Source organism: Diadema antillarum, unplaced genomic scaffold (assembly GCF_040938485.1).
Source record: "Diadema antillarum isolate AM-2024a unplaced genomic scaffold, OU_Dant_1.0 scf00000108, whole genome shotgun sequence".
NCBI classification, from domain to species: domain Eukaryota; kingdom Metazoa; phylum Echinodermata; class Echinoidea; order Diadematoida; family Diadematidae; genus Diadema; species Diadema antillarum.
This window is the reverse complement of record NW_027270997.1, coordinates 1,185,519-1,212,893: the sequence shown is the minus strand read 5'-3', so window position 1 is coordinate 1,212,893 and position 27,375 is coordinate 1,185,519. Positions and strand designations below refer to the sequence as shown.

Sequence of the window (27,375 nt, the reverse complement as noted above, 5' to 3'; positions counted from 1 at the left end):
ACCTTCCACTTATTCATAATTTGAAGCATGGATTTATATCACAAAGTGAGCAGTTTGTACACAAAATTAAAGGCCAGGGAAAAGGATATCCATTTTAATTTGTTTGACAAGCTTGCCAAAGAAATGGGTACAATGTAAGAAGTCATATCTTTTCAGCTCAACAGTGAAAGAGTGTTGATTTTACTTTTTTTTTGTTTCTATATGATATGTTCTACAAATCACAATGAATCATTAATCATTTCCTCTTGCACATAAATTCAGTGTTTGGCAGTACTCGTTTAAAATACACATAGACACCTGGTCTTTGCATTATCACAAAATACATTTGGCTCTTATTCGACCCTCAAGTAATCATGCATTTTATGCACACTGAAATACAAAAATACTGATACAGGTCACAAGCTTACAAAACTGCTAAGATCAAGATTTAGCACATGATCAATGGTGCAACTTGTTATGACCATCTACTAACAGGTGTGAGACGCTATTAGTTGATGGAGACAAAATATGGCTCTTTTGCTACCTCAACCACATACACTGACAGTGAGAAAAACATGATACCAAATTGTCCAAACTAATGTAGGGCGAAAATACAGTGGAAACTCGATATAACGAGATGGTCGGGACCGAGTCATTTTCCTCGTTATAGCCGATATCTCGTTATATCAGTAGGCATAAAAGAAGGCATAAAATAATGACATTAATTTGCACATGTGGGACTACCCATCATATTTCAATCAATACTGATAACTTGATATTGTGTGTGAGGGAATTACTCACCTTTATGGGTAAGAAGATGTTTTTCGCCAAGGAAATCCAATATCAAGAATGTGTTTCTTATTAATTGTAGATGTTTGAATTTGTAAATTTATATAGCTTGCGATTGTATCAAGATCGTCTGTGGATTGGTATGTGGTTATCGTATGGGTGTGTGTTGTGTGGAAAGCTTGAATATGGTCTGCACAATGCTGTGTGTGTATGTGACACATTCTGTATGTACATTATGACTGCGTGTGTGTGAAGACGGGGAATTCCCTAAGTAGAAGGCCAATCACAGCATCAGATTGCCTCACACCTGCTAAACGTCATGATGATGTCATGTATGGCCGTCCCACCACATTTTCTGCATGTATCAGTGTGCGTGCACACACACACTTCACACGTACAACATGCAGTGCTAGCTGGAGTGCACTGAAGAAAATGATTATGTGTGTACAAGACAGTTTTTGGCGCATCAAGCTTTACAATCTCGGAAGATGATAGCACAGGCGAAGTAAAGCTTTACCGAAGGCATTTTGCTTTACCTCGTTATAGCAGGTTTGATTTACTATGTTTTTCTTTGTTTGGAAGTCACAAAATTTATCTCGTTATAGCAGTTATTTCGTTATAGCCGATCTCGCTATAAGATTAGCATTTCACATAGACTTGTGTGGAAGGAAATTTGGGACCGAGAAAATTTCCTCGTTATAACCGATATCTCGTTATAGCAGTGTTCGTTATACCGAGTTTCCCCTGTATTGTCATTTGTTTTTCAGCAGGGATGTCAGAATGCTACCTCTTTATCAGATCTTTTGCTGCAATTGAACTTCCTTCATATAACACGCTTTTTCGTATGAACACTACCAAAACAAGACTGTTTTATTGCTAAAGGACAAGTTCACCTTCATATACATGTGGATTGAGTGAATGCAGCAATATCAGCAGAACAGATCAGTGAAAGTTTGAGGAAAATCAGACACTCCCTTCAAAAGCTATGAATTTTAAAAGTCTAAGTGCAGTCATCCCTGCATGAATAGTCTACTACAGTTTGTGATGTCACATGCATAGCACAATATAAAGAAAATGTATAGAAAATCCAACATATTTCCACTTTTCTCACATATAACAAAAGAGCACTCTAGGGCCTCCCTGTCTCTTTCAGAAGGCAAGGAGAATAATATTACTGTCAATAATAACATATATGTCAATAACAAGTCCAGGGAATGCATGCTTTTTCAAAAAATGAAATTTTGTGGAATTCTATTTTTTCCCTTGAATCGTTGTACACATGTGACATCACAAACTGTAGTAGTCTTCTCATCCAGCAGCGACGGCACTGAAATTTGAAAGATTCATAACATTTGAACGGACTGTCTGATTTTCCTCAAACTTTCACTGTGTTTTACTGATATTGCTACATTCACTCAATCCAGAACTTGTCCTTTAACATTTTTGACTCACTACACTCCAGGATGGAAGAAGATGATGATGCCAACTAATATGTTAATAAATCTATCCAAACAGGCATCCAATCTCCTCTGGTCACTTGGTGTCCTTGCTGATCTGGTCAGCGTGAAGGGGAGGTATGCCAGAGAGGCCCATGGGAGACGTCAGGCCCAGCTCACGCTGTATCTCTCTCATGTTCTCCGTGGTCAAGTTGCGGACGTCCAGCTCGATGGCCTTCATGGCTTCAGAATCCAGGTTCCGGACGTCCAGCCAGTCGGAAAGTAACGATGCTGAGAGTGGGGCAGAGTCACACTTGTTTCTGCAGGAAGAACAAAGAGATGAAATTTGTCACTGCTTGCCTGCTACATTCGAGTTTCAGAAACTTCTTTTGAGTATCTATATTCTTTTGCTTCAGAGGATGAATGAAGCGTTACCTGTGACACTGAAGATGTCATGATTTAAGAGTACATAATGACTATGAAAAAAAAGTGACACAACATTAAATTTGTATCAACCAAATGGACAAATAATCATACACATACAAACAAACATACATAGTTATATAATATTGACTACTACATTACTATTCCAGCATTTGAAAAGCAGCAGGGAAATTGTTCACACAGAAAAGGGTGAATGAGGAACTCATAAATCATAAATTGTGATAATTGGCTCTGTAAATCAAGGGTTAACTTCACTCCCATAACCTAAAAATGAAAATGCCTGCAGAAATTTCACTACACCACTTCTACAAAAGGACAAAATATGAAAATAACAAAGGGAAGAGAATATCTTATTGTTATCAAAGCAAGTGTCAAGAGCAAGCGATATTTCTAGGAAGGTGGTTTCCTACAAGAGCTTCACAGTGATCAAATCATACCGTCGCTGGGGCGACAAGACCTTGTACCTCAACAGAGGGTGAAAATGACTTTTTTGGATTAATGGTCAAATAATCAATTAAGTGATGTCTTGTCCAAATCCTAGCTGTCTTAACCCCGAAATGAAGCCCCAATGGCATGCCAGAGGAAAGGCTATTCCATTTGATGTAGAGCTTTGGCTGCCATGTTTTTTGTTCTCCTCGACATTTGACAATTTGTACATATGAGGTCTTGTTGCCCCAGCCACGATTACATTGATAGGAACTCACCCATCATCTGCTGCTGGCTGGGGTCCCAAGGCTTCACTCATAAACTCCTCAAGATCAAGGCTAAGACCATAGCCACCACCATCTCCCTTGGGCGTGACCGGAAGGGGCACAGAGAGGTAGGACGGTATGGGATCCTCCACCATGGATCGGGAGAGCTGTCGGATGATGGTCGAGATATCAGAAGACGTTGAATCGTGCCGCCGCTCGGCAGCAGGGTTTTGCGCTGGAGCTGCTCCCATGGTGTGCGGCACAGCATCAACAGTTCGCATCCCCGCAGTGTTTGCCGTAGTGGTTTTGGAGGTCCCAGCGTAATCTGGGGGCGACTGCTGGAGGCAGGAGGGAGGGGAGGGAATGTGCGACGGAGGGGAAGGAGTCTCCCTATCAGCTGGACAGCGGTACAGCAACTGCTGGTTTGGTGACTTTGGACTGACAAAAACGCCACTTCCTGACCTTTGTCTTGATGAGGTCGAAACAAACATGGGCATGAATGGCATCGGTTGTGACGTTGAAGTCGGCAGAGCAGCGGCAAAAGCAGTTCCCCCCTGCCCATCGTGTGTCGTACCCATCCGCATTGTGTTTGCCCCTTGAGGTGCAGCAGCCTCACCCCCTGTAGCACCTATGTTCAGCGGGAAGGAAGCGACAGAAGAAAAGATATTGCTCCCTGACGGCAGATCGAGCTCGGAGAGGAAGTCGGGAGACTCTGGAGGATAGCTGCCATGATTTAGGGGTGAAAGCTGGACAAAGAATCCATTACTATCCTCATCAGTTGTTGCGCCAAACTTTGGCGACTCCGCCAAGAGAACCGGTGACCTTACAGTTTTCCTCACATTGCTGACATCACCTCCGCTTGCAACTTTAAAATTTCCAGGGAATTGCACACTGTCCACTTGCTTGGGTATTTCAGTCGGAACGTGGTGGGAGCCATCTGCTGCACCAACAGATTTGGCCTGAATGGATGATGTGTCTCCCCCTTTGTTCTCCCTGGTGTTCTCTGGCTCTGACGATTGCTGCATACGATTCCATCTCTCCAGCATGTTCTTGTCATCCTCTGTCAGGAGAACAGCTGGTTCTTGCTTCTCTGTAGTGCTCTGGCGCATCTTCTTTTTCTTCATGGAGCGGCGCAGCTTCTGCTTGCGCTTTTCTTCACGCTCACGCTGACGAGACAGCGCGGTCACAGTCATTTTCCCCCCTCCTTTTCCTGGTTCGCTTGAAGTGGAATCTGGTGGGACAAGCAAAGACATACAGGGACACCATCACTTTCTGTAATCAGGATACCAAACTGCAGTGACAGGATACCAAACTGCAGAGTGACAGCTTACACTGTAAATAGGAATCTGTGTCTCTGTTTTATTTTGTTTTGATTTTTTGACAAATTAACACAACACGATAACACATACAAGCACCCATCAGAGTCTCGCATTATAAACTACTGTACGAGCTGAAATGTTCGCGTACAGATATTTTCACGAATTGTTACTTGGAGGATATTTTCGCGTGTTGTTAATTTCACGGTTGCGAGGGTCTAACTGAACTTACTTGAACTCTCACGAAAAAACTATAGTTGTCTAAACTAAAAGTACCTTACACGTGTAAGTACTAATACTTTCTCAATTTGAAAGTAAAACAAATATCAAAAATACTTTACAAGGACTTTTGAAATTCGTGCCGGACATCGACAGGCGAACACCAAGAATGCAGCTGCAAGAGCAGACTGAATGCACTTTAAACAGCTATTGCTAGCTGTACTGTGCGACGTACGTGCACAGTCGACAAGTTGAAGGCTAGCTAGGCGCAGCGCAGGATGGGATACATTACATGTTTGCAAGTGGACGTTAAAATAACACGCACGATGAAAATGGATACGTGCTAGTGTGTATGAATGTGTTCTGCATTCGAAGTACTGTACTTATTAATGCTAGTTACGTCATGGCCATATGGCTCAGCTCATGATAGCTGTGTGCTAGACCTACGTTCGTAGCTAGCTACGAGCACTAGTAGTGTGCTGTACGGCACTATAATTTTGGCGCGATCCTGCAGCACATGGCAAGGCTTGATTTTCATTTCCCTGCGTTGTTTTCGCGCGTTTTTGTTTTCGCGCGTTATTTTCACGTGTTGTTATTTTCGCGGTTCAAAGGCGATTCGCGAAATTCGCGAAAATAAAACCACTGCAAAAATTACAGCTCATATAGTATGCTAATTTCTAGAACAGAGTTGACTTGGGCCAAGAGGTTTGAAGCAAATGATCCAAGCATAATGAACATTTGAATGCATATTACGTTAAAAATGCATCAGCAACACCACATTATGCTACTGATGCAATTTAAAAGCCTGAATGACAAAAAGCCTGATTACAAAAGATTACAAGGATGACAAATGTAGGCCTATTCAGAGGGTTAGGAAATTATATTTGACTGAAACCTAATGAGAGCATACAATTATATAGGTGGGAATTTCTCACCTATCCTGTCCTTCTTCTGATTCTTTATGGCCGAGTTCAACAAGGCAGCCTTTATCAGCTTTTTAGTGTCCTCAGATATCGTCTTCTGCCCAGAGGAGCTTGAAGAGTCTCCACTGTGAGGGGTGAAGAGAAAAAGTGTGATATCAATGAGTCAAAGTTGTCAGCATATCTCTATTCAAAGTCCATACTAAAAACTGATGATGGCAATTAACTTCATTGCATGTGGCTTTACCTTATTTCCAGGTATGTTGCAATTTGAAAGTATATCTGCAATGGATTGTACGCTTTGCTGAAACCAGGAGAGTATCTTGAGGTGGAAGTGCTTATAAAAGTTGAAGAGCAAATAATTTACTGTATGAGCAGCAATTTATGTGTACAGATATTTTTATGTATTGGTACGTAACAGACATTTTTGCATGCTGGTAATTTCGTGATCATGAGGGTCTAGTAATTTTTACTCCCCCTCACATGAAATGAATAAAAATGAGTAACATGTGACAATACCACTATGCGCACTGAATGTTTTTACTTTTGTCAATTCCTGTAAATAAGCAAGTATTTTGTTTTGCATTTAGAGTAGTACTGTAATAGCTTGTTGTTGTGCCTCAGATATTGCTACATCACGGTAAACGCAGCATGCTAGACCCACAGCAGTTACTAGTTGCACACTGACATGGCTTAATTTTTTTCTAATGAAAATATATTTTCACCAAACAAATTCAATGTTGTTCTTGTGTGTTTTTAGATTAGTCTGTAACTATTTTTTTTAGCAGTTCGAAAGTGATTCATGAAATTCGCTGAAATAAAACAATCTAAAAATTTTCAGCTAGTACAGTATCATATTGGCCTTTTCAAATCTGAAAAACTGAAAGTTGTGGGGCTTTCTAACATGCAGTAGTTTCATCATTCATAAGTGACAAATTTAAAGAATTATCAAACTTTATCTAGTGCTCTTGTTTGAACTTACTGTGATGTAAAAGTTGTCATAAACTTAATACTATTGATTAGAATAAATCAGAGATCAAAATATTTGGCTGTGGAGCAATACTTTATAAACACTTAGGCTGTACTAGATGAACATGGCATTAAGTATTTATAAAGAAAAAAGAAAATTCTGATGTGACAAAGCATTCTGTAATCTGCATTTACAAACCTAGCTCCTGTGTTCCCTGTGGCAGGCTGCACTTCCCTGTCTGTTGGTTTGGCAATGTCTGTAATAGCTGGCTGCTCATCGAGGGATGGGGATTCCCCCTTGGCACTCCACATCTCAATATCACTGGTGACCAGCAGAGAGGCTGCTGGACTGGCAAGTTTGCCCTTGCTTGCTGACAACAGAAATGATGCCATCGAGTCTCCACTGGTTGACTTGGCACTAGGCATTTCCACGTCGCTCACTGAACCGGACACTCCGGCAACTACAGGCAGGCCGAGGAATCCACTTGCCATGGACGACTCCGTCTCTGCCTTGACTTTGTCATCACAGATCGGTTTGAAGGCACCTTGACTTGGAACATCATCACTGGCACCAAATTTGGGGGAAGTGTCACTGGTAGCACCAAAGAAGAGAGAAGGGCCAGACAGTCCACTGAGTAGACTTTCCCTGATCAGAGGTGATCCTGATGAGACTGTCACATTCTCACCATCTCTGCCTTTCCGCACAACACTGATGGTCCCCTGTTGGCTTGGATCAGCTGTGGGACGGACTGAGTGCATGGCTTTTTCTGATGAAGGGCCCACTGTTTTGAGAGACCCAGCTTTGCTGGAGGGCCCAATTGTCTGCAAGGTGCCTTTGTTCACTGATGGACCGACCGTCTGCAGTGTGGCTTTGTTAGCTGAGGGACCAATTGTCTGTAAAGTGCCCCGGGTAGCTGGTCCTATTGTTTGAAGAGATGATTGCCTGGGTGATGGACTAACTGTCTGCAAAGGGGAGTGGTTGGTGGTAGTCACTGATTTGGAAGCATCAGGCGTGTTCTTTGGAACAATGTTTAGAACTCCTTTTCCAATCCAACCTTTTGGCTTGTTGTATTTTAGAATCATCTTGCCAACCTGTTGCCGAATCTGTTCCCTCGACATGTCATTGTTCTCAAAGGAGAAGTCAAACTTGGGGAAGCAAATGGGTTCATCATCAGGGCTGTAGTAAGTTGCCAAGAATGGATGCTGCAATGCCTCTGTGACCGTGATGCGTTTTGCAGGTTCGTATACAAGCATTTTCTTCAGCAGATCAACAGCCTGTGGGTCCGCCTTTGGATATCTTGTGCTCAGATCCTTTGGTGTCTTGTTTGCGAAGCTCCTCTGAATGAAATTGTATAACTGATTCTGGCTGCCCTCATTTTTCGTCGCTGTCAACATGTTGATTGGGGGCATGCCAAGTGTGTCCACTATCAGGGAGAGCTGGTCGACTGGATTCTTGCCTGGAAACATCTGCTTCCTTCCAATCATCTCCCCCAGGATACACCCAACTGACCAGATGTCTACTGCTAGCGTGTAATCGTCACAAGAGAAGAGGAGCTCCGGGGCACGATACCACCTCGTTGCCACGTACGAAGTCATAAACACACGCTTTTTATCCTTACCAACTGTCGACAATCCCCTTGCCATCCCAAAGTCACCGACTTTGAGCTCACAATTCTCATTGACGAGCAGGTTACTCGGCTTCAAGTCCCTGTGGATGACATCAGCTGAGTGGATGTACTTCAGTCCTCGCAAAATCTGGTAGAGAAAGAATCTGATGTGCTCCAGACTGAATGGTTGGTTTGAATGGATGATCTGATGCAAGTCACTCTCCATCAGATCAAAGACAACATACACATCCCTTATGTCTGCCAGTGGCTCCTTGGGCATCAAAATCTCACGTATTCCGATGATGTTCTCATGCCTGAAGTGACGCAAGATTTTGAGCTCTCTGAAGGTCCTTTTGGCAGTGGTTAATTCATCGAAAGCATTTGGGATCTTTTTGATTGCAACCTTTTCTCCGTTCTTCTTGCTCACAGCTGAACAGACAACTCCATAGGCACCTACCATAAAGGAGACAGAGTTGACAGAATGCAAATATTCTGTGATAAAATACACTTGCTAGCTTTTAAATCATCAGAACAATACAAACAGCCAGTCTGAAGCTGCCACAAAAGGCAATACAATTCCATTCTCAGGCATCTATAACCTTACACACAGTCTACATTTGAAGGGCTGCTAAAGTAATCATTAAAGTTTATATCATATGGACTAAGTTGTTATATTAGTCAAAAATGAATGGATGGACACATTTCGACCTATATTAGCACCAAAAATCACACTATATGATGGACATTTTTTTTTTTTTTCTGGAATAGAAAATGTGCCAGCTGCAAAACTCATTGTTAAGTTTTAAGCCTTCCTTTCTTACCAGTTCCAATTTTTTCCAGGGGCTTGTAGTTCGAGTTACCGATGTCAAAGTTGACATCCATACAGCGCCCCCTGAAGGCCAGGAGGCTCCTGGCTGCAGCTTGCTGCATGTTGATGGCAGTGGTTCAGCTCTCCTCAAAGACAATTACGATGGCATCCCGTTTGTGATCTACATAAAAAAGGAAATGACAACTGTTCATTATTCTCAAGTGCTACTATGTACTACTAATGTTAGTTCTATACTACACCAGTAAATATCCACAATTTGAAGTTGTAGCATATCAATTGACAGAAATGTCACTTTTCCCGCTTCATTTATTCATCGCAAAGAGCATACACGTCATGATACATTATATAACCGGTAACCTGGGCTGGTGGAGTGTAGGGCCTAGTGGTAGTGGTCGGACGGTCAATGGTCCCCCCATCTGTGCCATGCCCACGTGGCCCCCAAGTACATCCGACATGGCTACATGAAACTGGACCTTATGGAAAACCAGCTCGTACTGATTATTATGGGCTATCAAACCATCTTGTTTATCTACGAATGGAGGCGAGACTTCTCTATGCTCCCCCCCCCCCCATATAAAGCAGGACTAGAATCTACTTGCCAATCTAAATATTGTCTGATGTCTCACTGTGTGCTGTGATCTGTGGCAAAGGCCAAGTTTACCCACAAATGTGGAAAAATTTTCTAGTTTGGATGGAAGGAAGTCTTTCCGTTCCCAAATGGAGAATGAAAACAAATAACAAATGTTCAAGTTCAAGTTGATTTAATTATTTAATTTCCAACAAACAAATAATTACCAATACAATAAAATGTTCGCATACTATAAACTTTATAGGCCTACTAGGCCCACAGATGTCAGGAAATCAGTAGTAAGTGTCAGTACAAACTACACGTAAATTTTACACCATGTATACTTGGGTGACCCGCACCTCGTCATAGTTAGCGTTTGCGCATATTTGAATCACATTTCGCCACTGAAATTCCTTGAAATTCAACTCACATACAGGAAAAATGCTGAAAATTCCAATGGAATCACAAGTTCACTGACAATATCGAAAATTTGCAGCTATCGTCGTCAACCGCGAACGATGCTAAAAAGTTGCGCGCTAAGGAAGGGGCCCACAACTCGTCACCCACACTCCAATAGACAAAGCATGGAAAAGACGTGTGCGTGACCATGATGCTCCCATATTGATACCAGTATATTACAGTAAAAGATGCGTGCGGGGACAGTGATGATACATAAGTTATAACACGTATTCCGATTAAAATTTCACATTTTCGCGAAAAACTGTTCGGTCTTCACCACAATTTGCTTGGTTGTGGTAGCCCTGCCAAGTTTCAAGCATACTGAACACAGTCCCGGGCATAAATTTTTGTTTAGTGCGCCTATAAAACAATTTTAAGCGGGGTGACGGTATTCGGGCCCCCTGACGAGGACGAGGTGCGGGCACCGGCACCTCACTAGATCTATATTTACAACGTTCATCAACATGATCAAGTAGACTCTAGACATAACTAAAGTGCAGAAGGAAAGATCACCACAGCCACAGTAGCATGCAGCACAGACACACAGTAAACAGTAAATTTTTAACAGTATAGAGCATTTATACATTAACTGTTGTAACACGAGCACGACTACTGTAACTTATTGAAGACCCCTGTTTGTTCTGACATCTAGAATCGTACGTGGGACTGAAGAAAGGGACTTGCCCTTCCACACTAGAGATGACGCATTGTCACTTGGAAATCACCTAATCTAGACCTATACTCTTTCTTGAAACTACCGATATACATACCATCCGTGTGGAGACAATCAGGGTAGCGTTTGATAATCGAATCCAGTTACTGATTCATTACTAGCTACCAGGTAGTAGGATTGCTTGAAGTATTTTCCTCTATGTATTTGATATTTTGCGTGCATATTTTGCGTGTATACTAATGCATGCACTAAGTCGAGTCTTCTTCTTCATCGCCCCATCGATAGCTACATACAATACTTGATAATGTGAGCATCGCGCGCCTATATCCATCAGGAACCAATAGGAACAGGTAGCAAAGCAAAGCCAGAAATAAAGATCGTAGAGCGCTACTTCACGTACGTGCGTTCACCTACGAAAGAAGTGCGCACGCGACGACGTGCATTCAACTTACCATGGAGTACGTGTACGTAGTTTCCAGCCCGAAAAGCAACGCATTTCTTACGGAGCAATATCCAGCAAGTTCTTTTTATACTGACGCGCGTACGGGGGCTTCGGTGATGTTCCAAAAATAGCGTCAAATCGTCACAATTAGCCAATCACATGCTCCTTGCTTGGACATGTCTGTACGATATAGTATATGAGCTGACCCCTCCCATTAAAAACAAAAAGCAGGGTGCCTGGAAAACAATAGTCAAGCAGAATTTTATCATTCAGAATCTTGTTGATGCAATACTACATTGCTGATGATGACAATAATAACCATCAATGTACATCCTAGTCTTCCTGCATCATGATACCAGGGAGGTGGGGACCTCCCTGATGATACTTAACTGGGTAAGATTTGGTCAAATTTTTACTCCCCAGGGGTAAAAGTTGTATCGGTAGGTTTTTAAAGATTTTAGATTTAGATTTTAGATTTTATTCGACTCTTCCGACCCCATTCCGGGGTATGAGAGTACAACACATAAATACAAAATATGGTTATAACAATATCAAAGAATACATGTTTGTGATATATTACAATGATGTATATAAAATAGTCTATACCTACTAAACATATATACAGTGATATATACAAATTGGCAAGCAAGGTTAACTAATCGTATGAACCATACGACCAAACAATCGTGACATACAACTACAAAATATGTACTAGAGATCGAGTATCACTGGATGCTTAATTTTTCTACCACTACGAGTTACAATATTTTCTTTCTTGACTACAGTACACTCAACTTGTTCAGGCTTCTGCAAATTTGCAAAATATGACATGATCAGCCTCACAAATAACACTAATCTTTTAAGCTGTCCTAAATGCGAGCATGAAAATAATCTGGACATGTGTAATGAGCAAGGACGTTTAACCAAATAATGATTGCTTAAATATAACTGCCTTTCCTTTTCAAAGAAGGGGCATACGAAAACATAGTGAAATTCATCACCCGTTTCATGTCTATCACAACAAGGGCATTGAACATCCCTTTCATCAAATGACTGTACAAATCGTCTATTATTAGCTGGCAACTGATTTGACCTACATCTAAAACGGCTCAATGAAATTCTATCCCTCTTACTCAACTGGACTAAATACCTTTCAAAGAGACTATTCGTCTTAAAAATCCTATAATTTAAACATACTCTGTTTGACCAAACATTTGCCATCAAATCCTGTTTAGACATATCACTTAATCTCAGCTTCAAGGTGCTCAATATCCAGTTATTACTAAATCCTTCCCCTTTTCTTAACCATACAACACCAAGACCAGCATTGTTTAAAATTTCCTCAATATAAGATATCCACTTAGATACAAAAGTCGTGTCCTGTTGACTTATTAATCTTTGGAGTGTATAAAACCTGAATGAATATTTAGCAGAAGAACCCTTTATGATCCTCAGCCAAAAGCTAACCATACGATATTTAACAGTATTAGCCAGTCGTGTTCTCCCGGTTTCTGCATATACCATACAATCTGGTGTGAATTTATTTACACATAATAACGATTTCAAGAATTTCCTATGAAAAATTTCGATTTGACTCAAATCCATAAAACCCCAAACTTCACACCCGTACAATAGTATTGGTAACACTAACTGATCAAACAGTTCGCATTGAATATCCACAGGAAGCTTGAGTTTCTGGACCTTTAGTGACATAGAAAAAAGTGCTTTCCTTGCCTGTGTCACCTGTTTAGAAATAGCCTTCTTAAAACTTCCATTGTAATTAAATTGAATACCTAAATAAACAAAATCATCCACTACATCAAGTTTGTCTTCACCAAAACTGAACAATGGAAAGTTACGTACTTTGCCTCTTGAGAAAATCAGGACTTTAGTTTTTGTAGTATTGACACTTAACTTCCAATCTATACAATATCCATGCAATGCATTCAAAGCCAACTGAAGCTCTTCTGCACTGTCGGCTAAAATAAGAGTGTCGTCTGCATACAACAATGTATATAAATGTATGAAAAGATCCTCATTGACTTCTTTGTCTAAAATATCAACACAAACTTTTTCAAACAAAAACTGCAGTCCCTTGAAACGGCAACTCAAAAACGATTCAAAATCATTGAGATATAATGCAAAAAGCAGAGGCGATAAATTTTCACCCTGCCGTACACCAACATTACACTGAAAAGCCTCAGAATGTTGACCATCTACTAATACACAAGACTTGGCTTGAGCATACATATTCTTTATAACTGTAAACACCTTACCATCCACCCCAGACTTCAACATTTTATGCCAAAGTGAAACCCTATCAACCATATCAAAGGCTTTCTTAAAATCAATGAATGCACAATAAATTCGTTTGCGTTTAGACAAATATATATCAATTAAGGTTTTCAAAACAAAGGCGTGATCCATTGTAGAATATCCAGCCCGAAAGCCAGCTTGTTCTTCTCCAAGCATACCTTGATTGTTAAGGTAAGTTGTTATCCTATGATTCAAAATAGAAGTGAATAACTTCCCCAAACAGCTTAAAAGTGTTATTCCACGATAATTATCTGGGTCTGTATCCCTTCCCTTTTTCTTAAAAATTGGTACTATAGTACCGAGACACCAGTCTTTTGGAACTAAACCACTTTCCAAAATTATATTAAAGTACATTGTAATACAATCCAAAACACGACTTGAACAATGTTTTAAAAATTCATTTCTAATCAAATCAATACCACATGCCTTATTATTCCTTAACTTCTGAACCATCTTAATGACTTCATCAATTACAATTGGTGCATTTAACTCATTATTACCTGCTGATCCATCCAAATCATACTCTGGAACTGAAATTAAATTTCGAACCGAATTCAGTTTACTAAAATGACGCACAAAATCAACCAAAGGGACCTTCGCCGCACACGAGTCACGCTTACGACCATTCAGTAACTTCCAGTACTCCTGCGGGCTATCCTTTTTAAGTATACGAAGACGATCATGCAGTGATTTACTATATGCCTTATTCTTCCTTCTCAACAATTTCTTGTAACTACTAGCAACAGTGTCCGGGGGATGGGGGGGGGGGGGGGAGGGGTGCTTCATAAAGCTGTTCTTATCGAAGGTATGAACGACTTAGAACGACTGGTGATAGGTTCTTGTGCTGAATTATCGAAATTCTGATAAGTATAGCACATCAGAACGTGTTCCAGTCGTTCTTAAGCCGTTCGGAACTTTAAGAACAGCTTTTTGAAACACCCCCAGGTGTTAGATCTGGGTAAAGGGGGAGAGGCATTTGAATATCTAGAAAACTTAACGGCCGATAAAGGAGGAGGAAAAGCTTATGAGATTAAAGATACTTGTAAACTAACAGAGAAGAATTAAGAAAGGACATATTTTTGTTTGTTTGTCTGTATGTTTCAGGGCTGGTTGGGGGGGGGGGGGGGGGCTCGGCTCCCACTTTTTTTTTCCCCACAATACATTTATACATCTATACGTAGGGTGTAACCACTTTAGCTACCACTTTTTTGTTAACCCCGCGGAAGTGGCACCAGAAAAAAGAATAATTTTGATAATGCCTTTTTGTCTGTGTATGTGTGTGTGTGTGTGTGTGTGCGCGCGTGCGCGTTTTTTTTTTTGTTTTTTTTTATTTGATTTTTTTTTGCTTTGTTTTATTTTGTTTTTGTTTTTGCTTGCGAGGTGATGAAACCCGGAAGTGGCACCAGGAATATAAGCTGCCCCCTCACTTTAAAAAACGTGGCGCCGGCCACGTGTTTCATCAGATGTATATCATCATCAAAAGATCAAAATGCTCTTATAATCCCGATATGCAGTTTGAGCATACATGTACACGTGAGTTCTGTTTATACATACACGCATACACGCACATAATAATCACACATCCATTATGATCAACACATGCTTCATGACGGTGTGCAAATAGTATTTCCGTATACTCAAACTATGGTTATGATAATTCTGGAATGGAACTTTACTTTTTGTGGGATCACTGTGGTAAAGAACCGCTTTGTTGTTGTCGTCGTTGTTTGTTTTTTGGCTCGATGATCACTTTGGCTCCTACATGTTTTTTTCTCGGCCCATATTTAGATCAAAACGATTTTTTTTCCGGTCCACCTGCTAGAGCTTCGCGGCCCAACCGTCCGAGAAGCGCCTGTAATGGATGTCCCGCGAAGTGCTTGAACGTTTTCAGAGGACAAGACTTTTGTTTTTTATTATACAATGTATATGTGATATGTCTCTCTCAGCGGGCCCCGGATAGCTTTTTTTTCTTTTCTTTTCTTTTGTTTTGTTTTTGTTTTTGTAGTATGTGTGTGCGTGTGTGTGTGTGTGTGTGTGTGTGTGCGTTCTCGCAAACGGCTTAAATGGGGGATATTATTAGGGTGGGATTTCACGGAGCACGCGAACGATTTGCGAAGGACGCGAATGGCAAAATCCAGCATTCGCATTTTGGTCTGCAAAAGATCGCCAAACGAACGTGAGGGTTCGGAAGCGTCGTCAATTGTTCGCGAATGTCGTTTTTACTTCGGCGAGAATTTCAAAAAAGTTTGAAATTTTCTGCGAACCTTTTCCGCACACTTGGTCGTGATTTGCTCGTGAATTGTTCTCGAAAGTGTCTTTAAAGCCTCGTCATAATGCGCAAGACCTTCGCAAGACACGCGCGATGTTCGCAAAATGTTCGTGAAACCCCAAACAGACTCCGAAACTTTGGAGAATGTCTCGCGTATGTTACGCGAAATCTGCGAAGTTTTTCCGATCATTTTACGACGTAATCGCAAACTGTTCGCGAACCTTTTGAGACATTCTCGCGAACGTTTAGCGCACGTTTGGGGGATGTATGACCTATACGTTTTATACAAATAAAAATTGTAGCATACACCTAAACATCAAACAATTATTAACAACTATAGTAACAAAAGAAATTAAAGACGAGCAAAGAGAAAAATGTTTAATATACAAAAAAAAAATCGCAGAATACAGTTAAAATTAATCTAAAGTATGTAAAATTTCATTTGAAGTATAGAGATTATGTGTTGGAAAAACTGCAAAAAAAAAAAAGATCATATATGCTTTACTAGTGGAGATACGTCCTAGAAAAAAAATGTAGGCAAGCACACAATAGAAAAATGAGAGAAAAAGAAAGGAGAAATAGAGGAAAGAAAAACATTCAACTCAAGACAGTTTCCACCTCTCCTTGGGTACATTTTCTCCCATGATTATTGAAAATTTGTCGTTGTTCGCATTTCCGTCGCGTGTTCTTCGTGTACGTAACATGCTGTACTTTAGCAATGATACACACGATATTCGCACATACGTCGTGGAAACTTCGCACAAATTGCGCAAGAATAGTTTTCGGCTTCATTGTCGGAAAACATTCGGAGAAAAACTTTTCCGAATGTTGGATTTTGCCATTCGCGTCCTTCGCAAATCGTTCGCGTGCTCCGTGAAATCCCACCCTTAGTGTTTCACTCCAGGCTACCGGGGTTTGTTCAGAATATTTAAAAACTAATGAAAAAGCGCCCTCTTATGGCCCTAAGGGTACCTTGACTGCGCGTCCTAGACCTGGATGTGGGCGGAAAGCTTTTACACTGTTCAAAACAGGGAAATTTGAAAATTTGTACATGTCAGCCATCCTCGATTGTTTTGTATGCATCTATACTTTACATGAATCTCTACATGAAAAACTGAATAGTTATCATTTCTATGGTTTTCACTAAAGTAGTCAGTTTATAGGAAAAGAGAATTATTGTGGAGTTTTTTTTTTTCAGAAACAATAATGGAATACAAATAATTAATATATCATTCTCAGTCACCTTGAGCAGACTATCATATCCCCGGTTGAAGCAGCTTACGAGAACGTGTGTGTGTGTGTGTGGGGGGGGGGGGGGGGGGTGCAGTCTGACTCCAATCCCGGTGCCGTGGCACCTAAAATAAATGCAGTGCATGGTAATGTCCTCTGGTATAGAGCAGTGACAACATTGAAAAGGTTAACTTCTACACTGGATGAATAAGACCATCACCAGTCAGGATGAATGCGAGGAAAATGAGGATGGAAGATAGGCACAAGCATGGTTAAAGAGGAAGAAAAGAAAAACTGCAATCATGCTTGACTTTGTTCCATACAATATTGCTTTGAAAACTCCAAATATCGTGAAAATCTTATGAAAAAAAATACAAACAAACACACAAGCCCCAGAAGCAAACAAAACTATGGGCTCCAAGACAGTATAAGGGTTTCATGACTTTGGCAACACACGTTAATCATTTATTGTAGATTGATACACTTTGCTATATTTGGTTTATTCCTGCGATTCACTGGCCACAATCAGGGAGGCGATAACTGTGTATAATATATAGATTTTGGGGTCATCTCACTATCTTACAGACGTCCATGAGTCTACAGTCCAAGAGCTATACACATTGATGAACGGTCCATGAGTCACTCGATCCACAAGTCATACAGCCCATATTAGCTATAGACACCAAGTAAAACATACCCATAAGCTGGACACTCCGTGTCATAGAACAGGCCCATGAGCTCGACACTAAGCCATGTGATGTAATGTCAAGCTATATAGTGGGCCTTATTTTTTATATTCTTATTTGCCTATGATAGTGTCTATATAGCTCGTGTGCCTTTAGCTCGTGGACCATACAGCTCGTAGGCCCTACGTGTCCACTACAGGCCCGAATTCACAAAGGTGGCACAAAATAATGAAACCATGGTTTAAACCATGGACAAAAATCATGGAGCGCCAAGTGTCGCACGGAATATTTCGGTACGAAATTGGTCATTTCGTCGACACAATGACCGTTTCGTTAACGAAATTATCATTTCGTGGACGAAAAGTTCATTTATAGTTACAAAATGTTGTCATTTCGTTACAAAATAATAATTTCATCGGCGAGAAGACTGATTTCGTAACGAAATATTCCTTGCGACACTTGGCGCTCGATGGTTTTTGTCCATGGTTTAAACCATGGTTTCATTAATTTTGTACCACCTTCGTAAATTCGGTGTCTGCATCGTGGGCTCTACTCGTGAGTCAGATAACTCGTGGGCTATATGACTCGTGGACTGTATAAGACTGGTTGGTGTTGAACTCGTGACGTGCACCCGTGTTAACTCAACACATCACGAGCATAGCATGACCAACATGGCTTGGATTTACTATAACGGTACATTCTCAGATGATTTACTATGATTGCTTACCCTGCACAGTGTAAGAGAAACAACTTTCACAATATGTTCATGGAGTATATAATCACTATAAGAAGGCAAATGCCTGGTGTATTGTTTGGACAAAATGATGCATAAGTGAGAGGGCAATAGTCGAGATGCAGGCGCACTCAAGGGTATAGTGTAACATAACATTGTGAATACCCGAGAAGGATGCGACTAATATCACTATTCAGTGAAAACATTCAAACCTTTGAAAATCCATAACTATTGTTCCGTTTCACATGAAACTGCCCCCAACACATTCGTCTATGATAATAACTGCAGTCAACTTGAATAATGATGTGGAATTGTATTTTAAGTGTGCAGGGTAAAACTTGAGAAGAAGTAAGCATGTTTTTCATAATCATTTTGTTGCATCATACTCAATCTGGTGGTTAACTGTAGAGAGGACTGAACAAAAACAAAACAAACAAAAGTGGGTCTATGCAAATAAGGAATTACAATAAACATACATAATGCGCCGTATCTATCATTACCGACACCCTCGGCGATACAATAATCTGTATCAATTCTTATCACTTCCTGTTAGGCGTCTGTTATAGTGATAACAAGTTTGCAATAAAAAATATGTGTTTTCTGCTTACTTTTCACAATTCAGATAGAAAACTAGACAAAATTTCACATACGCTAATTTCTGTTTTTCATACACGGCTTACTTTCTTCTTCACTGTCATGATATAATCTTCATAAAAAAATAGGCTTATATTATAATAATTGTGCTGGTCCCGAAGGCATCAGACGAGGTCAAAGGCGAGAGGTCAGCGTGGGGCGGCTCTTGCTGTGATCATCCAGCCAATCTGGTCTGTAGACCTCTGTGACATTCAGCTTATCCCGGAAATAATTGATAGTCTTCCTCCAAGCCGCGCTGATTCCGTAAGCGTGTTGCTGCGGCTCGCCTCCAAACACTCCATTGACCGCTGCGAGGACAGACAAAAGAGTTTTCTCGTGTTTTACGAAAGCAAAACAGAGGTAACATAAATTTCCCTGATGAAAAAAAAATCTGTCATCTTGTGAAAAAGTATAGTCCCATTTGCTGCTTTGCCGCTTTGACCCCTTTATTTCACGGTTCACTGAAATCAATTAATCATCATTATTGATTACGATCTTTCATGAAACATATTAAATAAGTATGTCTTGCAGGCGCAAAGATAAATAGTTGACATTACCTGCAATGTTATTGCGAAGAAATTATAATGTTTTTGTCACCTCTTGATGAAAATAAACGTAAGCAGACTCTGCCATTGGTCAATATAGACGCGGAACTCTGTCTGCTTCCAATACCAGTGGCATCGTATAGACAGTGACTTCGAGAGGGTTATACAAAAATAATGTATACGACTCTCTCTTATTTATGCTCGTGCGTACGATACGTATCAACTTACGATAGGGAAGATTGGGGTCCATATTGGCTTGTCGGCAGAGGGGAAGGTACGGGGCATCTATGAAGTGGCCCGCACCTTCGAGATGAACGACTTCCAACAGGTGTCCATTCCCCGCCTTTTCTATCCGTTCCTTCATCTTTCACGAGTAGTTGGAGAACAAAGAACATATTTATAGTCAATATAAATAGAATGAGAATAGATTTGGCGTGTTTTATCCCAAATGACTGGACTGTCTTACCTTTGGGTTATAATAGTAATAATTATTACTATTACTATATTTTATTATTTTGGCTGTTGTTGTTGAATGTCCTTTTTCGGGGGGGGGGGAGGAGGGTTGTTGCAAAATACATTATCATTGTGACAATTAGATATTTAAAGCATAATGTACACAGAAGACGATCGGAAGAGGTCGAGATCCCATTATTGTTATTATTATCATCTTGCCTTAAAAATTAACTATATACCACCACTTTTACCATGCTTATCCTTTTCCCGGTTGGATTAAAAAATCTTGTTTATTAACCTAATTGAAACAGACACATAATAACCTGTAGATTACTATTATTATGGTAATTATTTCACTTGGATTGAATAAATAATTTGATCTATCCCTTCCTCTCATGGTGTGTATCAATCATATTATTCATTATGCCATTCTTGTTGAGAAATATGAAAAAAAGTAAAATCAGTAGTATAGGGCCTATTGACAAGTTAAGAACAGAGGAAACTTCGTTCATTCCCGCTATACCTTCATCATCCGTTTATATGATGGAATGTATTGGTCGTCTCCAACTGTGAAGAACACCATTGGGCACTTTATTCTCTCCACCTATATCAACACAAAGAGAGAAAGAAAAAAAAAGCAATAACACCTGATCTCAAGTTATATTTGCTATTTGGATTTACCGGCTAATTCTCTCGACTGATACGAGAAAGGATCGTGTGTGTTTGTGAGTGTGGTGATAGCCGAGAGCGTTCGTTGGACTGTTTCGAAGATACCGAGTGTGGGTATGTATAACCCGAAAACAAAAAATGTCACGTGCAGTATTTGTTTTATAAAATGAAGAAACAGATACTTGTCGTCGAAAGAATTTCAAATGTAGTCCCTTTGAATTTCGCAGAGTACTAGTAAATAAAATGATGAAAGCTCGCACGATCACCATCGCGACGTTGGCATGTGCTAATGGCCGGTCACGACAAGCAAAACCACGTGTTAGGCAAAACAAATGCACGATCACGTGTGGCGCTCTCAACCAATCTTTCGACCAGGATTTGCTCCGTCATTTTACAGCAAAAATATTCCAGCAGAAGAATAATGTTCCATATCAAGATGAGAGACGGATGTTCATTCCTAGTATCCCCATTCTGCATACAGGCATTACGGATCAACTTACTTAATTTCAATTTTTCCTCTTCCGCAGAACATAACATTATTAGATCAAGACAATTACGAATGATCTTGAGAACACAATAATGGACTGTATGATAAAATAGGATCGAGGTAATCAACGAATTGAAAGCATGTATACACACGTTGTACATAGTTTCATACCAAACTAGTTACATTATCCAAGGTTTGAGGGAAAACACTGAGGGAGCGACGTCTATACCTAAAGAACAATCACTTTGGACAATTCATGCAATCGACATAAACCATTAAGCAGAGGAAAATATTATAAAGTAATTAGAAATAACACAGACAGGACAGTAAACACGGAAATACAAGACAAACACACTTTAATACAAAAGCACAGCAACATTTATGGTATGGCTATATCGAATGCCTATCGTATACGAGCTCCTATTAAGGAATAGGAACAAGGATGACCAGCGTAGAATATCCGGCATCAAAAACCACTCTTTCCGTTCACATTTTCGGTTTAAGGCACCCCCCCCCCCCCCCCCATACCCGTATAGGATTTGGGGGGAAAGAGCAAATCGAAATTAAAATGATTTTTAGGATAAACGATGCGAATAACACGTAACAAAATCTGACAAAAAAAAAAACAACAACAAAACAATCTGCCGAGGCGGGGGGGGGGGGGGGGGGGGGTGAAAAGGGGGTTTCACAAAATCCATGGCATACCGGTATGATGAAATCTCCTTCAAGATTGTCGAAAGCGTCAAAACTCTCCAGCTGCCAGACATAAGTACCGTCCTTCTCCACTACTTCATAGTGCGCCCTCGAGCTAGATAGTGAATTCACGGCAAGAAACATTTTCATTCATTTATTCATTCATTCAGGCTTTCTTCCATTTTCAGCAGAAACATAAATATCTAAGAAAAATGAATGCATAAATTACATCACAATGTATAATAAAGGAAATGTATAAGTTTGCAAAATAAATATTGAAAGTATGTTCTACGGAAATGCTGGAAATGGGGAGGAATGCTAAAAAATCAATGTGCTTGTATAGGGTGCATGCCCCCACACGTAATACAACAAAATACATGTAATTGATATACTGAAACCTAACTAAGTGGAAACAAACAACCCTATATACACAGTAGACAAAATCACTATTCAGATTTATCCTTAATTAACCATCAATCATTGTGTAGATTTGTTTTTAGGTCATTCATTCATTTGCTCAGTCATTCTCTATTTATTCATTCATTCAATCATTGGATAATTGATTCATTCGTTCTTCATAGATTCACTCTCTTTGTTGATAATATGTACCCATTCATCCCTTCGACTGCTAGTGTCTGTTTAAGTTTCAATAATTGTTTGTTTTGTGTCGTATCGTGTGTGCATGTGTGATGTTTACATTTTCCTGCTTAAGATTGCTAAATTTCTATAATCTTATTATGATTTGTTCAGTTGAGCTTTCTGGTGGTAAACCGTGTCTCCTCTTCAAAACAGCCCACGTTAAGAGCGGTTGGCCGCACTTTCAGTTTCACCTACATAATCATAATTATGGCTTCAAAGGCACAGTAATCTAACTGCATATTATCGGCTTGATGGGTCGCGCTATTTCCTGTAATTGTTCATGACCATGCCCATTCCCTAAGTGTTGGCGAAGAAATTGAAAGAATTCCACAATAACCATAAAAGAAACTTATCAGCAATGATTATGACGACGATGATAACGCGGGTAACAAGTATGATAATGATGGCAGGTGATAATGATAATAATATTAATAATAATAATAACAATAATGATATGATCATAGAAAATATAACAAAAACAGTACAGTACTATTGAAAAAAACAACTATTGGACAATTGAAAAGTTAGCGATATTTCAATAAAAACAGCAACAGAAACACATCTTCCCGACAAAATAGGATGACTCACTCGTATGGCTCGATCAGCTTGCCGTCGGGTAACCTGAGGCCAATTTCGTAGGCCAACAGATCCACACAGCCCGTGGCCGTCAAGCATCTTATCGGCACGTCCAGCCAGGCGGCGGCGGAGAGGCTCAGGACCCCGCCGAGACAGGACGATGCGACGGCGACGCGGTTGACGTCCAGTCGAGGGTGCTTTGCTATGAAATCAAAGATGTCCTGCGATACACGAAGAATCGAAGACGGGGGTAAAAGAGATGAGGCGAAAACAGCCGGGGTCATCCCACGAGACCGACACCCATAGAGAAATACAGCCCATGAGTTCGACAAATTGAAAACAGGTCCATGAATCATACAGCTCACGAGTCGTGCGGCCCATGAGTTTGAGACTATAGGCAATTAAATAAGGCTCATGAGTTCGACACTAGGTAAAAACAGCCCACGAGTTCGACAGATACAACACGGGGCTTAATATGTCGGTCTCGTGGGCCTTGTTTGCTTAGTGTCGAACTCATGGGCTGTAAGACTTGTGAGCTGTATAACTCGTGGGCTGTATGACTCGTGGGCTGTATGGCTCGTGGGTGTCGGTCTCGTGACGCGCACCCAAACAGACAAGGAGGTTAATAGGATAAGATGTTGATGATGAATGGGAGAAGGGTAGAAACAGATTTTGATGATGAAAGGAGAAGACGAGGATGACGAGGATGAAGGAAAAAAAGAATAATAACAATGTTTATGTAGAAAAAGGAGAGGGGAGGCAAGATGAATTAAGTATTGAGAGTGCTGACGATAAGCAGATAAATTAAAACAAACGATAACAAAACAGATTCGGTTATTCGTTTATCCATGCAAGTTTTAATGGGTTAGAGAACCGGTATGTTGCTTTTTAAATCGATAAAAATCTTTATGATCGACACGGAAAGCACTGATCTCATTCGAATGTTAATCCTTGAGACGAGAAAATTAGAATTCTTCTCTCGTGTACGTGACTTCCGAACAATACATAATAATTATGCCAGCTCTATAATTTTATAGTTAATGAAAGGTTATTCTGCTGACGATACGTGTATGTATATCATACCCGCAGACATTACACTGTCCTAATTAAGTCCTGACTCCATGAACATAAGATTCTATTCATGTTCTTAAACATTATCACTAACTTATAAGATTGTCATTACACTCGATGTAACGTGATGAAAGCCAATCAATGGTTTATCTTGAGTTTTGTTGGTGGTTACTTAAAGGGATGATATAGTTGTGGTTGAGAATGGGCTTCAGGTTTCCAACCTCTATTTTTAGATGAGTTGTGTAAATCATGAAGAAGATTTTTTCATTCTTATGTAAAACACTAAATAAAAGCAAAATATCACGATAATTACGTATCATGAGGTTTGGGAGTGTTGTGAGTATGTGAAAACTCATATTCTATGGATAATGACCACAAATTAGGCTGTTTTGTGTATCAGTTTTGCTCTTAATTGATTGCGTCAGAGATGCCGAATACGACAGTGTCGTAATTTCGGTGATATTGCGATTGCCAAAGATTTTAACCATAATCCGCAAATACATGCAACTCCATTGAATATTCTCTGCTAGATTCGCAGCAGCTGTTGTTGTTGTTTACTTATTTTTACGTATTTACATACTGCTGTATTTTTCATTTCATCATCTCCCATCAACTTAGTAACAATTAAGGGTTTATACTAGAATGATGACGATTATTATTATCATCATTATCTATTACCATTGTTATTATCATTATCATTATCACACTCATATAAGTATCATCATCGTGATTATCATTCATGCCATCGTCATCATCATAAACTTTACTGACTTATCATTCCTCGGCATAAAGAATTCAAAGAATATTCAAAATTCCCCGCAATATGGTCTCGCACCAGAAAAATCTGAAGATCGAAGTACTTGGCCTTGTTCATGACAATCTTCTTGTCCATGAGCTTGAGGAAGTAGTTGACGGAAATTGTGGCGAAACCATGGGACGCCATCAGGGATGGTCTGTCTTCTACGAGGAAAGGCACCCCGCCCCTAACGTCCAAGATGACAGGCAGTGGGTCGGACGAACCTGATCGCACAAAACCAACGTGACAATAACCCAACTCACCAAATATACAAACATTACGCTCCTTGCAATCTGTGTATTCCTCCTTTGAACAATATAGAGCCTGACAATTTGTTTTCCACATACCTACACGTTTCAAGCATAACCTATTTTATTTTATTTTTCTATTCCCTCTTTCCTCACTTTCCGCCACTCTTTGTCAGCTTTTCACCCCTCCCCTCTTCCCCCTTCCCTCTGAGTTACCCACATAATAAAAACATAGTCTTTTGAGTGGGTATACTTACATTTTTTCACAGAGTGTATAAATACGATTGTATATCTCTTTTTGTACTGATTATAATATAGACATGAACATGTTATTTCTGGCTGGCTGTGTTTCAACAACACGCATGTCAAATTTCACATATCGATTATACACTCTGTTGAATAAAAAGGAAAATAAAGTTTGAATTGCATTGAAAGCGTAAGTATAAAACATAATGTAGTTTTCATGCATTATGTACTGATATGTCGGACAAACCTTGAGCCATCATATCATTTTCTTTTGCTGATTATCAGCAAAAAAGCAGCACACCATTGTCTCCACCATTCTTCGTTACTCTACCCTGCATGGAACTCTCCAAAGGTGCATCATTATCCTTCAATGCATTCGTGAACATTTTCTCATACAGGACCAATAATGCTACTCATGCGAAAAAGAACCCACGAAAAATGGGCCAGCATATGGGAATGTGCTATATGGCTCGTTAACTTTCTAGGGTGTGAGAGTGAATAGAAATACACTGGGAATACGGGAACGAAACACAAAACCAGGCTTTGTGAACCAGGATGTTATATTCGTTAACTATTGATTTGACTTGATTTGATTTGATTTGATTTGATTTGATTTGATTTATTATCTGCATGGCATTGATTGCCCTTACCCTTTTTCTTCGGCAAATACAGACAACCTTCGGCAACGCCATGGTTGATCAGCTGTCTCTCAACGTAGTCAGCGAGATACGTCCTTTCAACCGACGTCGACGACATCACCGTCTTCCTCTCGTCCACCAGCTCGAAGGTGTAGGCGAACGGCCTCTTGATGTCACGCTTAATAAGACGCGGGTACTTATGAGCGATTTCGGGGGCTGGCTCGAGACTCCATATCAGACCCATCGGCTCTACTCCAGTGTAGCTCCCACCTAGAGAAGGGTCCTCCGCCACTACCAACGAGGAAGAGGACAAAATGTGATATGTTGTAAGTGATGGGTAGACACCTTTTCCCTCATGAGAGGACGAAGAAGCGACTTCTCAAAACTTGTCTTCGCGCCGAAACGACTGTAGCTCAATCTCACCGATGCGCCTTCCGCAGGACTAGAAGGGGAGAGTATATTTCGGTAAAAAACTCAGCCAGGGGCCTTTTGGCGCCTTGGCAAGTTTTGTAAGTCGCCTTCTCACCATCTAACGTCCTTACCTTCTCGCCATAAAGAAATTAACCTTTAATCATGTAAGTGTCAACGAAGCGAATTCTCATCGCACGTATACGTTAAAGCTTCTGTAATTACATGCGGAAGAGGAAAATGTCTGTTGTGATTCATTAGATGAAGTGTAAAAAAGAATGGGCCTATACATAAACCAAGGAATGCAGAACGTATAATGAACGGTACTTGAATTTTTCATGACGTCCAGAAGTGACCTCAGTTATCAACCTCTCACCTTTGATCTCCCCATTGGCATCTGCCCGATATTCGGCGGTTGACTCAAATCGGTATTTGCCTGACTCTGTGTACACATGGGCCTTGAGGTGGACTCGTTGGTGAGGTTCTAGACCAACTGCGCGAATGTCCAGAGCTTCGTCGTTTAGACCGCGTCTCGGCGAAGCATGGATTTCTGGACCTTGTCCATGTCCCGTACAAGTTTCTGCCATCTCAGATGTCAATCTGGCCACACCTTTGACTCCTTTCGTGTCCAGCGACATGTCTTAGATGACGCTACTCTATGTACTTCACCTGATGTAATGTGAATGCAGCTATGATC

General features: G+C 40.4%; 3 protein-coding genes across 3 annotated transcripts; all 3 read right to left on the bottom strand.

Annotated features, from left to right (window-relative positions):
- Positions 1 to 1,445: 1,445 nt before the first annotated feature.
- LOC139719273 (uncharacterized) lies at positions 1,446 to 11,132 on the bottom strand. The gene is made up of 6 exons (XM_071630698.1): positions 10,998 to 11,132; positions 9,193 to 9,360; positions 6,964 to 8,824; positions 5,811 to 5,923; positions 3,353 to 4,571; positions 1,446 to 2,524 (listed from the first exon to the last, which is right to left on the bottom strand). The coding sequence occupies exons 2-6, from the start codon at positions 9,299 to 9,301 to the stop codon at positions 2,302 to 2,304; spliced, it is 3,525 nt and encodes a 1,174-aa protein (XP_071486799.1). The 5' UTR covers positions 9,302 to 9,360; positions 10,998 to 11,132; the 3' UTR covers positions 1,446 to 2,301.
- Positions 11,133 to 12,053: 921 nt separating this feature from the next.
- LOC139719300 (uncharacterized) lies at positions 12,054 to 13,726 on the bottom strand. Its single transcript, XM_071630723.1, has one exon. The coding sequence runs from the start codon at positions 13,668 to 13,670 to the stop codon at positions 12,054 to 12,056; it is 1,617 nt and encodes a 538-aa protein (XP_071486824.1). The 5' UTR covers positions 13,671 to 13,726.
- A 4,798-nt stretch (positions 13,727 to 18,524) lies between these two features.
- On the bottom strand, positions 18,525 to 27,333 carry LOC139719272 (acyl-coenzyme A amino acid N-acyltransferase 1-like). Its single transcript, XM_071630697.1, has 8 exons — positions 27,055 to 27,333; positions 26,283 to 26,561; positions 25,178 to 25,362; positions 23,284 to 23,492; positions 22,069 to 22,171; positions 20,731 to 20,811; positions 19,983 to 20,118; positions 18,525 to 19,517 (listed from the first exon to the last, which is right to left on the bottom strand). Exons 1-8 carry the CDS (start codon positions 27,314 to 27,316, stop codon positions 19,345 to 19,347), a joined length of 1,428 nt encoding a protein of 475 aa, XP_071486798.1. The 5' UTR covers positions 27,317 to 27,333; the 3' UTR covers positions 18,525 to 19,344.
- Positions 27,334 to 27,375: the final 42 nt, after the last annotated feature.

Bases quoted from the DNA above. Each gene is read 5' to 3' on its own strand.
- LOC139719273 (XM_071630698.1), bottom strand. From the start codon at position 9,301: ATGCAGCAAGCTGCAGCCAGGAGCCTCCTGGCCTTCAGGGGGCGCTGT. The intron at 5,924-6,963 runs GTTTGTAAATGC...CACCCCTCACAG, and splicing joins ACAGGGAACACAGGAGCTAG to TGGAGACTCTTCAAGCTCCT. The intron at 2,525-3,352 runs GTGAGTTCCTAT...TTCTTCCTGCAG, and splicing joins CAGCCAGCAGCAGATGATGG to AAACAAGTGTGACTCTGCCC.
- LOC139719300 (XM_071630723.1), bottom strand. From the start codon at position 13,670: ATGGTTGATAGGGTTTCACTTTGGCATAAAATGTTGAAGTCTGGGGTG.
- LOC139719272 (XM_071630697.1), bottom strand. From the start codon at position 27,316: ATGTCGCTGGACACGAAAGGAGTCAAAGGTGTGGCCAGATTGACATCT. The intron at 23,493-25,177 runs GTGCGAGACCAT...CGTGTATCGCAG, and splicing joins TCGATCTTCAGATTTTTCTG to GACATCTTTGATTTCATAGC. The intron at 20,812-22,068 runs GTATGCCATGGA...GTGTTGATATAG, and splicing joins AAGGAGATTTCATCATACCG to GTGGAGAGAATAAAGTGCCC.